Here is a 12,869-nt window from a genome sequence, read left to right on the forward strand (position 1 = left end):
TTGATGTAACTTTCATGAGTGATCCTTTTGTTTTAACAATGATTATAAACTCTTGAAGTCAGAGACCATGTATTTTGCTTGTTTGTATCCTTTGTAATGTTTAGCCAAGAGCTGATACTTAATCCAACCTCAGTTATTGTTAACAAATTGGATAACTGACATACTAACTTCCTGAAAAGTCTTCTACCATTGTTAGGACAAGTGGTCAGAGAGCAATGTTCTTTAGATACATTCTCAAGTAACATAATAGCAGTATTTAGAAACAGTTTTTATAAACTGTGCTAACTTTTCTGAATAGAGGTAAGTGTTCACCTGTAGTTTCAGAGCTGTTATATACTTAGGTGGTGGCAGCAGTTGCATTTTACTAAGTATGTTTTAAAAAATAAGCCTGTTTTGTGTTTTCAAAAATCTTAATACAAATAGGACCCCATTTTAAAGAAAAGGTGCGATTGGTATAATTATTCCCATTTGCAGAGGAGGAAACAGGGGCTTAGACATTAGGTAAGGCGCATGGCTAAGGCATAGGTGGGATTTAAACCAGGCGTATGTTCTTGACCATCATTTACACCGTCCCCCACTTTAAAAACATTAAAAACCAAGACAACTTGTCTTTTATACACTGATTGGGAGGATAAAAAAGCTGCCTGGGACACCTATGTCTCTTTCTACCAACTATTCTTTTACTTTCACACAAAAAGCTAGAGAATACGTTTCTTTTTTAGGCTGTATGTATTTTGTATAGCAGAATGCTCTTTAAGAGTATGGGGGCTGGGGCTGGCCCTGTGGCCGAGTGGTTGAGTTCGTGTTCTCTGCTTCGGAGGCCCCGGATTTCGCCAGTTTGAATTCTGGGCGCCTACATGGCACTGCTGGTCAAGCCATGCTGAGGCGGCATCCCACATGCCACAACTGGAAGGACCCACAACTAAAAATGCGCAGTTATGTACCGGGGGGCTTTGCGGAGGAAAAGGAAAACTAAAATCTTTTAAGAGTATGGGGGCTGTGAAATCAGATCACCTGGTTTCATAATTCAGCCTCTTCAAGTACTAGCTTTGTTAGTTTGTTAACTTGGAGAGAAAACTTAACTTCTTCAGACCTCAGTTTCCTCGTCTGTAAAAAGGAAATCATAGTAACACTGTCTGCTTCCGGGAGCTCTTATAAGCATTGATTGAGATTATCCATATAATTCCCACAGTACTTGGCACATAGTAAGCTCTCAGATGGCTATACACACACACACACACTCACACACAGATCTTTCTCTTCTTTTTTAATCCAGTGATAAGTATTTTCATTTCTTTTGTCTTTTGTTTTTATATTGTGAAGTCATCACCACAATAAGTCTGGTTAACATCCATTACCACACACGGTTACATTTTTTTTTTTCTTGTGATGAGAAATTTTAAGATCTATTCTCTTAGCAACTTTCAAATATACGGTGGCAGTATTATTAACTATAGTTACCATGCACTACATTACATCCCCAGGTTTACTTATTTTGTAACTGGAAGTTTGTACCTTTTGACTACCTTCACCCATTTTGCCCCTGCCCACCACCTCTGGCAACCACCAATTTGTTCTCTGTATCTATAAGTTTGGTTTTTTGTTTTGTTTTGTTCTTTTAGATTCCACATATAAGTGAGATCATACAGTATTTGTCTTTCTCTCTGACTTATTTCACTTAGCATAATGCCCTCAAGGTCTATCCATGTTGTTGCAAATTGCAAGACTTCCTCCTTTTTTATGGCTGAATAATGTTTCATTGTATACATATACCACATTTTCTTTATCCATTCATCCATCAGTGGACGCTTAGGTTGCTTCCGTGTCTTGGCTATTGTAAATAATGCTTTAGTGAACATGGAGGTGCATTTTATCTTTTCAGGTTAGTCTTCATTTTCTTCAGAAGAAGTTGAATTACTAGAACATATGGTAGTTCTGTTTTTAATTTTTTTGAGGAACCTCCATGCTCTTTTCCATAGTGGCTGCACCAATTTACATTCCCATCACCATTACACAAGGGTTCCCTTTTCTCCACATCCTCATCAACACTTACATCCTCATCAACACTTACTTCTTGTCTTTTTTGATAATAGTCATTCTAAAAGGTGTGAGGTGATATCTCATTGTGGTTTTGCTTTGCATTTCCCTGATAATTAGTGATGTCGAGCACCTTTCCATGTGCCTGTTGGCCATCTGCATGTGTTCTTTGGAAAAATGTCTATTCAGATCCTCTGCCCATTTTTTAATTAGACTTTTTGTTTTTTTGCTATTGAATTATACGAGTTCTTTATATATTTTGGATATTAACCCTTTATTAGATGTATGATTTACAGGTATTTTCTCCCATTCTCTAGGTTGCATTTTCATTTTGTTGATGGTTTCCTTTGTTGTGCAGAAGCTTTTAGTTTGGTGTAGTCCCACGTGTTTATTTTTGCTTTTGTTCCCTTTGCTTTTGGTGTCAGATGCAAAAAATCATCACCAAGACCAAGGTTAAGGAGCTTAATGCCCATGTTTCCTAGGAGTTTTGTGGTTTCAGGTCTTACATTCAAGTCTTTAATCCATTTTGAGTTAGTTTTTGTGGATGGTGTAAAATAGGGGTCCAGTTTCATTGTTTTGCATGTGGATGTCCAGTTTTCTCAATACCATTTATTGAAGAGACTGTCCTTTCCCTGTTGTATACTCTTGGCTCCTTTGTTGTAAATTAATTGACCATATATGCGTGGGTTTATTTCTGGGCTCTATTCTGTTCCTTTGATCTATGTGTCTGTTTTTATGCCAGTACTATACTGTTCTGATTACTGTGGGTCTGTAATATAGTTTCAAATTGGGGAGCACGATGCCTCCAGCTTTGTTCTTTTTTCTCATGATTGCTTTGGCTATTGGGAGTATTTTGTGGTTCCATACAAATTTTAAGATTGTTTGTTCTATTCCTGTGAAAAATGCCATTGGAATTTTTATAGGGATTGCATTGAATATGTAGATTGCTTTGGGTAGTATGGACATTTTAACAATATTAATCCTTCCATTCCATGAGCACAGAATATCTTTCTGTTTATTTGTATTGTCTTCAGTTTCTTTCATCACTGTTTTATAATTTTCAGTGTATAGGTCTTTCACCTCCTTCGTTAAATTTATTCCTAGGTATTTTATTATTTTTAATGCAATTGTAAATGGGATTGTTTATTTAATTTCTTTCTGATAGTTTGTTATTAGTGTACTGAAATACAACAGATTTTTATACATTGATTTTGTATCCTGCCAGTTTACTGAATTTATTCTAATAATCTTTTGGTGGAGTCTTTAGGATTTTCTGTATATAATATCATGTCATCTGCAAATAGTGACCATTTTACTTCGTCCTTTCCGATTTGGGTGTGTTTTAGAGAATGTGCATTTTTTATTTTCACAGTGGACATGTAAGTGTTCCTTATGATCATAAGTTCTCTCATCTTCCACTTCTGTCCTTGTCCCTGGGTTTTGGAGGGCACTTCTGGAGGAGCATAGATGAAAGACATATTGTTGGTTTTTCTTTTCATTAATGGTGGATACGTAATATGGCCCTCTGCATTGTTATATAGGTGAAATATGGCTAAAATGAACATTAAAGCATGGTAGCATTGAGGGAGAAAAGAAGGGAGGAGATGTTACAAAGGGTAATGTGAAGTCTGAGAGGGTCGTTTATAGAAGATAGAGGAGGCTTATTGCTAAGCTTTTGCTAGTCCTACTCTTGTTGGCTTCGTGATGGTGAGATTTCTGTGCTGATTATGTGAAGGAGTGGCTCAGTTCCTTTTTAGCACCAACTGGCAAACCATCTCCTTTCCCCTGTTTGGCAGCAATTCATTCTCCCACAGAAAAACAGGAACTCTGGGTGATTGATTGCCACAAGTTGCTATATCTCAGGTGACAACTCTGTGCATGGAAAAATCTTTCTTTTTACAGAATGATCTTGGTACGTACTCATTCTGAAATAAGGAGTTTCTTTTACTGGAATGTTTTTCTTTCTCTTCTGGTAGTTGAGAAGTATTCTTGATAAAGATTGAGTCTTGTATAAGTTTTAAACCTATATTTTATTAGGAGTTAGCAATATTGTAAAAGTACTATAAATTAGATTAATATGTTAAAGTAGATTTTACATATTATTTTGATGTTTTTGTTATAATTAAAAAACCCCAATGATGCATTGTTTAATTTGGCAGCTAGCTTTTGAACTTTAGAAAAAGTCAATTATGGCATCATCAAATTTTAAATGTATAAATCACAAGGAATGGAATTAAAACACCTTTTTTAGATACGTGGAGGAGATTGATCTTAATATAGGATTATTTCACATTTCCATTGTCTTTAGTTTTATGTAGGAATGAAAATGTTGCTCTGATTTCTTAGATACCTGTGTAATTGGGTGCTGGAATTATTTATTAGTATAAATACTTTGGTAAATTATCCACACAAATTAAGACAGTAAAATAAATTACAAATGAACTTAAATCATAAATTTTCAATTTTATCAAACTTTAATGAAAATTTAGTTAGAATGCTTTTGGTGATTGATTATTTTTAAGGGCATATTGTTAATTTTTATTCAATGTAGAATATTTAGTGCAATTACTACAGTACAAGACATCTTATTGCTATGAACATATAAGAATAAGAAAAGGTTACCTTGAGAATTTGAGTTTGGGATTCTTTTATGCAATAGGAATGGTTAGAATTAGGATTACCAACTTCTGCCTCCTTGGAACTGGCAGAGAAACTGGAATCATAGAGTGCCTTAATAGTAAGGCACCTAGTGCTGCTATGTAAGGAATTACTGGCATGATCTGCAAAAGTGTAAACTTTGAGATTTCATAAACAATGCTTAGTATTCTCAGCCATATCAGTGTATACTAACTATGTAGATTACTAGTTTGTGTAGGTTACTCTTGCCCACTTTTTACTATAATCTTCAGTAGCTTAATGGCAGGGAACTTACATCTGGAAGCTTTTGGGAGCCCTGTAGCAAGCCAGGTTCAGTCACTGTGAGCATACAATCTGAACAGAACTCACATTTCTTGGAAAGTTTTGAGGACTACAAAAATTAACTTGATATCTTAAAGAATTGGAAAATGTTTGTATTTCTGGATTGAATAGATATGTAGGCTGTTCTAGCTATTTTGGTGACTATACGTACCTACTTTTTGGGCTCAGTCAGAACTGCAGTTTCACACTATATTATAGAAAGAACTAGACTGTCAATAAATAGACCTGGGTTCTCTTTAGGACTTAGAAATCAGTGAGCCTGAAAGATCATTTTGTTGTTAAAAAGAAAGTCTATGTCATGTGTCCATATACATTTTAGTTTACCCCTTGGTAGGTTATTTAAATTTGATTTTTTGGTTAATTTTAGACTCTTTTTGATCAGAACAATGCTGCAAGAAAAGAAGAGTTAGAAACTGCAAACAAAAATGATCCTTCAAAGAAGTTGTCTGTTGAGAGAGTGTATCAGAAAAAGACACAACTTGAACATATTCTCCTTCGTCCTGATACATACATTGGTTCAGTGGAGCCATTGACACAGGTAATTACTTGTTAAATTTTATTGAAATTAGGAGATGTGTATCTATATCTACTTTTTAATAGAAGTTTTGTGATTATGTGCTTTGTAAGTACATAATTTCATGTCTCTGTCATCATCAGCAAAGTAGGGACAGGGATCTAAGAGAGGTAAAAACCATCAGAGGTAAGAAGTATAGAGTAAAATGGTGCTATGAACTTTTTTAAAGTCCTTATGTTCATGCTGTGGTTTACTTTAAATTCTAGAATTTATACATACACACTAATGACTGTCGTTTAATGCTTACAATGGACTTGGCTTACACACATTATCTTGTTTGATTCTAACAATTTGGGGAAGTAGGTACTGTTATCTGCATGTATAGATGAGGCAACCGAAGTTTAAATAAATTTAAATAACTTGCTTAGATCTCTCAACTTGTAAGAGCTGGGATTCAAATCTAGGTCTCTTTGACTCCAAGTCATGCTGTGTTTATATTATTTTACTCTGTGCTCCTTATACTATAGAAAAATATAAAACATGAAGTAAAAGTAGAAAGCAAATATAAGATATTTTTGGGTTTTTTTCTATTTTAAATACTGTTTTTAACAATTCTTTTGGTGCCTTATATTAAACCTGACTACGTATGAATAAGACTACACATTTGATAAAAAGGAACAATTTCTCAATTTTGAGGCTATGTAAACTGAATGTGAATGCAGAGAGGTTGACTACAACTTAAGTAGTATATGTTTTTTATACTTTGAAGGTCTAATTATTTACAGAGTAAATGACAGATGTGGGTTTATACTATGTAGAACTGATGCTAAACACTTTTTGCTTCCATAAGTCCTTTTGAATTTTTCTCTCAATGCAGCTAATGTGGGTGTATGATGAAGATGTAGGAATGAATTGCAGAGAGGTTACCTTTGTGCCAGGTTTATACAAGATCTTTGATGAGATTTTGGGTGAGTACTTGCTTAAGGTTTAATGTATCTGTTTCTATTGATGTCATTATAATGTCCCTATATATATAAAGGCAGAGTTACAGTATAAATTTTAAAGGCATATCTCTGGCTTTTATACTGAATATAAATGTTCTTCAGAAAATTTATATATCACTTGCTGTAATATTTTCATATCTCTTCACATCCTATCTTTGTGTTTCAATTTGTTCATCTGTAAAACGAATGTGTTGTATTTGATCAGTAATCCCAAAGTTGGTCTGTGGTCCTGTATGTGCAGTCATCTGAGGTTGCTAGCATCCTAGTCGCCTGGGGGAGGGGGCATGTTAAAAATAGAGATTACAGGATCTGATCCTTGCAGAATTAGTGAGTTTGAGGTGAGACATGTAAAATTGATTTTTCACCAACAAATCAGGTATTTCTGTTGGGCAGCTAAGTTTAACAACCATTGCTCTAAATGATCTCTGTTCTCTTCAAATCACATGATTAATTAAATCACAATGCAGTGCGGATGCCTAATTGGCTCCTAGGGAATGCTTGCACTTGGAAATGTTTTTAGCCAAGGACTTTCTAGAGACTCTGTGCTCTGCCATCTCATCAGTGCCGATTGAGGTTTCCTAGACAGCAGGGTTGTGTGGGTCTCTCTGAGCTTCTTCTGGTTGGTGTTTGGGAAAAGAACAGGAGAATAAAACTGGTTACTTTTACTCTTGCCTCCCAATTATCCACTCAATTTTACTTTTAGGTTACACAGTGTTTATCAGGAACATATTCCTTCTTTGATTAAAGTTCAGTTTGATAGCTAGCTTGTGTTCAAATTTTACTGAAGTAGTGGTTAATGTATGCAAATATATTGTTATCAGTTATAATGCGTAGGATTTAGAATTTTGATTTCTAAGGATTCTAAAGACTTCGCCTTTCTAATTCAAAAATAACTGATTTCAACTCCATCTGTCTATAAAATCACTAGTTTATAAAGGAGATCAAGGGAAAGTAGTTATTTGTTACCAAGATAAAAAATAATTCAACCCAAGTTTTTACTTTTAGATCTGGACTAGGGAGTTGTAAACTGCACGTTTGTTTTGATTTATTTCTTTTTATATATCACAAAATCAACTCCCCCCTCTTGTTTTATGGTAGAAAACATAAAAGTAATTGGTGTAATATAAAATTTAAAAATATTATTTGGAAAATAAGGTTCTGTTTTAGAAGTTAGCAGTAATTCTTTTCATTAACTATTATCATATGTGTAAATGTTGATATTAAGTAGTGATGCACATGCAGTTGTGTCCATGTATTTATTTATATAACTTTATATATTTTATTACTCATTGAAATATTTAATTTTGTAGTTAATGCAGCTGACAATAAACAGAGGGATAAGAACATGACCTGTATTAAAGTTTCTATTGATCCGTAAGTATATTTCAAGTTTAATTTTTTTATGCTAAGTTGTTTTATTATAAGATAGTTCCCAACTTATGAATATTCCTCAAATGAATAATATATACAGTTATTACTCCTTAGTTTCCCTGTTTCTTGAGACCTTGTTATGTTTGCTTCCATTAGCTGGAATACTATACTCTCATAGTTTCTTCTGTCATTCATGATCTTTTTCCCTAAAATATGTCCTTATGGGAGCTCTTGGAGACCATTTTTCTCTTTCTTTGATGCTGTGGACACTGTTTCGGCTGCTCAAGTAATCACTCGATCTTTTCTTTCTTACTTTGTTTTGGGACTCAAAGCTAAGGGCTATTGCTAGTACTATTCCTGTTACGTTGCGGGTTAAATTTACTTTTCATGACCAGCATTTGGACTTTTCCATTATTTACAACATTGTAAATTAGGAATTGCCAGTATTATAGAATATATACCAGCTAATTGAGCTAATTAGATCTCAGTATGGTAATTTTTCTGGAGGACTGAGGGAGAGTGAAAATAATAAAGTTTTAAGTTAGAAATATAGTTGTTACATTTATCATGTTTTTACCAGCATGCCTTTTGTAAAATATTACATTTATCCTTTATAATTTAATAGTAATTTAGCACGAGTTTAAGATTTTTCTCTAACATGAAAATTTAACAATTCAGTCATAGCTTTACTGTCAATAATCTAATTTCAAATGGCATGGTTGAGATTAATGATATAATGAAAATATAATTTATATTTGGTTACATCATGAAGTTAACTGTATCTTATATTAAAATGCTACCACATAAGTATGCTCTTGAAGTTCTGGATTTTTCATTTGGATCCGTTCTATACTGAATACATACTTGAGAATTTATATGGTAAGGTACATAGGACACTTTTAAGTTACCTCTTTTATTTTTTTATTTTATTTTATTTTGTTGCAGTAACATTGCATTATAACATTATATAGCTTTCAGATGTACATCATAATATATTTCAAATTCTGTGTAGATTACATCGTGTTCACCACCCAAAAACTAATTATAGTCCATCACTTCACATCACCCCTTTTGCCCTCCCCCTTTCCCCTCTGGTAACGACCGATCCAACCTCTGTTGCTATGTGTTTGTTTGTTGTTGTTTTTATCTTCTACTTATGAGTGAGATCATATGGTATTTGATTTTCTCCCTCTGACTTATTTCACTTAACATAATACCCTCAACGTCCATCCATGTTGTCACAAATGGTTGGATTTCATAATTTCTTATGGCTGAGTAGTATTCCATCGTGTATATATACCACGTCTTCTTTATCCATTCGTCCCTTGATGGGCACCTAGGTTGCTTCCAAGTCGTGGCTATTGTGAATAATGCTGCAGTGAACATAGGGGTGCATGTATCTTTATGCCTTTGTGTTTTAAAGTTCTTTGGATAAATACCCAGCACTGGGATGGCTGGATCATATGGTAGATCTATTCTTAATTTTCTGAGGGTAGTCCATACTTCTTTCCTTAGTGGCTGCACCAGTTTGCACTCCCACCAGCAGCGTGCAGGGTTCCCTTCTCTCCACATCCTCTCCAACACTTGTTGTTTCCTGTCTTGTAAATTATAGCCATTCTTACCAGAGTGAGATGATACCTCATTGTAGTTTTGATTTGCATTTCCCTCATGGCTGATGATGTTGAGCATCTTTTCGTATGCCTGTTGGCCATCTAAGTTACCTCTTATACAGAAATTTAAGATAGTTTTAAGGAAGTTTTAGCTGTCAAGATTCCTTTTCTTCCCTATTGAGTAAATTTTCAGTTAAAACAATATCATTTATTATGTTTTAGGAGAGCTAGTGAGGAGTAATAGGTGTTGAATGTTTGGTATCTTTAAAATTCAGAATTGAAAGATTCTGATTGAAAATTAAGGAAGAAGGGGCTTTCCTTAAATACTTTTTTTTTTTTAAGATTTTATTTTTCCTTTTTCTCCCCAAAGCCCCCTGGTACATAGTTGTATATTTTAGTTGTGGGTCCTTCTAGTTGTGGCATGTGGGACACCACCTCAACGTAGCCTGACGAGTGGTGCCGTGTCCATGCCCAGGATCTGAACTGGCGAGACCCTGGGCCGCTGTAGCAGAGTGCGTGAACTTAACCACTTGGCCACGAGGCCAGCCCCCATTTTTGATGAACATGATTGCAATTGTTTGATTCTTTTATCCTTATTGTTTTGGTCACGTTAATCCAACAACATGGACTTAAAAAACAGCTTACATAGAATCCCATCATAACAAAATGATTAAGAAGTGAGCTATAAAACAACACTATAGACCAAATAATGGCTCTCGGTGATCTGCTTTACCTTTAAGTTTATTACAGATTCTGGACGAAAAGTCTATGTAACTAGTGCCTTTATTGCTCTCTGACTTTCTTTTCAAAAATCAGCAAACCTTTTTGTATGGGCATAAGAGTGACATAGAACTACAACTCAGTTTATTTGGTTGTTAGTGACGCTCATATCAGTTGCTTTTTTCTTATTTATCTCTATGTTATTTTAACTACTTCAGCTAGAAAGTTCTTTTATTTCAATATAAAGCAAAAATTCACAGTCATCTACTACAAGGAGGAAAGGGTGAGGGTAGTATATTTTTAACCTCTGTTTCCCTATTTTACTTTTTTTGTTTACAGATCATTGATGAGAGACAATTGAATCTTTCTCTTGCTTTTATTGAAATATGTGTAATGTATATTTAAAATTGACAGTGGATAAGCATTTTGGGAGATGTTGCTGATCCTTATATTTTATTATTTATTTGTATTTTATTTCTGAATTTTAACCGTAGCATTTTATCTTTTGTGAATTTCCTCCCATAAAGTCATTCTTTATTTTTTCTTTAGTACATATATTACAAAATTAATGTTGTTTTTTTAAATGAATTTTATTTCAGATATGTAATTTTTGTGTAAGTTAGATTTCTAATTTAAGAAGCCGTTTTAAAAGCAGAATTCAAATGGGAAAAAGTGCTGTTATGTTGTTTATTCCATTGACCCAGTTTTCTCTCCTGTCCATTTTTGATATCCTTCCAGTTTCATTCTTTTTAACATTTTTGTATAGCAGATTTTTATTTTTCTTTGTGTATATGTGTACACTCTTTGTTTAAAGGGGAGGTTAAGTTTTGATTGTTAATGGGTTAAGGTGTAGAGGATATACAGCATAGCTTAGCTCTTATTCTTTCTTTTTCAAGTGTACTCTGTGATGTGGGGATAAAATATAAGTAAACAGCCATGTTTGTAAAAGGCATAGGAATAGATTAGCAAGGGATGCCATGCAGAATTTGGACAGATTTTTAGAAAGAGAATTTGAAGCAACTTCTTACAGGGGAGCTCAAAACTCATTAAATAATATAATGTTATGGTTAGCATTGAAACAACTTATGCTGTCATCTGTCTGGTTAAAAACAAACAAACGTGGCAAGCACATTGACCAGGGTTCTCACTATTTCTCTGGCTTAAGTATTCTTGCTGATTCAGGGTTGAAACTCTTAAAATTGTAGCTTTCAAAAAATAATACACACATACTAAAATATATATAATATATGTACTATTTAATTAGAGATTATAATATATATACTATTTTATATCTTTCTATTTTTATTCGACATATTATGGACAGTCTTTCTTATTGATTTATATAGATCTACTTAATTCTTTTTAACCATTCCTAAGAATTTTATTATGTCAATATATCATAATTTATGTAACCTCTTTCCAGTTGATGAATATTGGGTATTTAGATTGTTTTCCAGGTTTCTTTTTAGCTTTAATTATTTTGAAACTTTATTTGTAGCTTATTCAAATACAGTATTCTTTTTCCTAATGTTTCTGTGAAGATTATCAATGAAGCAAAAAATAGTTATAGGATTCTGAATCATTGTTTAGAGATTACAGAAATAAATACCAGATCTGGGAAGTGATATAGATTGAAATTTTGTAGTAGAGAGGTGACTTTGATAGAAAGTTCAAATTTCATACTCATATAGGTTTACTGAATGTAGGAGATATCAAGCCTTATTGTTTTTTGAAACTGTGATGAAGATAATGAATTTATAAAATGCCTATCTTAATTATAGTACTATATATGCTAAAAAGAATGAAAAAACTTTTAAAGGTTTTCTCGTGAGTATATTGACTTTTGTGTCATTCTGAGGTGTTTAAGATCTGTAATTTTCCATTCATTGCCTTTCTTTATTTCCTTCAGAATTCTTTTCTATTAGTTTTAAGCTCCATGAAGTTTCTTTAGAAAATATGTACTTAATAAATTATAGGTTTTAAGCCTAAGCTGGGAACTCTTTGGAAGTCTAAAAAAGTAGTGGCCTCTGTTTCTAAGGCCCACTGTTTTTACCTCTAGAGATAAGACACACAAGTGAAAGTACAATAGGCAATTTGAAACTGTTGCATACTTAAATATTCAGCTGTTTATTCTGTAGAGAGTGTTTGCCCACAAGTTAGCTAACCTAATTATCTTCTGAGGTCCCCAGTAAATAATTTAGAATTTTTTGCTAGTCTGAATATAAGGAGGGTTGGAAAACATCATTATAGTCTGGGTAAAAGGCAATGGAGAACTCAAGTCATAAACTGGCCCTTAAAGTTAGAGTAAAATTTGGCTGGACAAAGAGAGGAAAAAGACATCGTAGGCAAGGGAAAGACCAAGAATTGGAAATAAACATGGACAAGTAATGAAACTGACCTGAAGGGAAAATAGGATGCATGTTGCAGAATAGTGGCAATTAAATTTGACTATAAGTAGGAATATGCATAATGGGCCTTAAACATGTAGTAGAGCACTTTTAAGCTTGATTTTATAGAAAATGTGGAACTACTGTGTTCTGGAGCAAGAAATAGTGTTAGGAAAGCTGTAGTAAGTCTCTCATCATCATGCAGGATATATTTAAGGGGAGTGGCTAGCAAGGATACTGTTGCAGT

General features: G+C 33.7%; 1 protein-coding gene across 2 annotated transcripts in view; it reads left to right on the forward strand.

Annotated features, from left to right (window-relative positions):
* The window catches only part of TOP2B (DNA topoisomerase II beta), a 59,937-nt gene that overhangs the window by 4,563 nt on the left and 42,505 nt on the right, over positions 1-12,869 (forward strand). Inside the window, exons 2-4 of one of the 2 annotated variants that reach the window (XM_023620838.2) lie at positions 5,384-5,554; positions 6,408-6,498; positions 7,845-7,908. In XM_023620838.2, coding sequence (XP_023476606.1) covers positions 5,384-5,554; positions 6,408-6,498; positions 7,845-7,908 — 326 coding nt within the window. The remainder of the gene's footprint in view (positions 1-5,383; positions 5,555-6,407; positions 6,499-7,844; positions 7,909-12,869) is intronic. The other variant, XM_023620839.2, reaches the window with a different exon arrangement.

The sequence above is a fragment of the Equus caballus genome, chromosome 16 (assembly GCF_041296265.1).
Source record: "Equus caballus isolate H_3958 breed thoroughbred chromosome 16, TB-T2T, whole genome shotgun sequence".
Taxonomy (NCBI): Eukaryota; Metazoa; Chordata; class Mammalia; order Perissodactyla; family Equidae; genus Equus; species Equus caballus.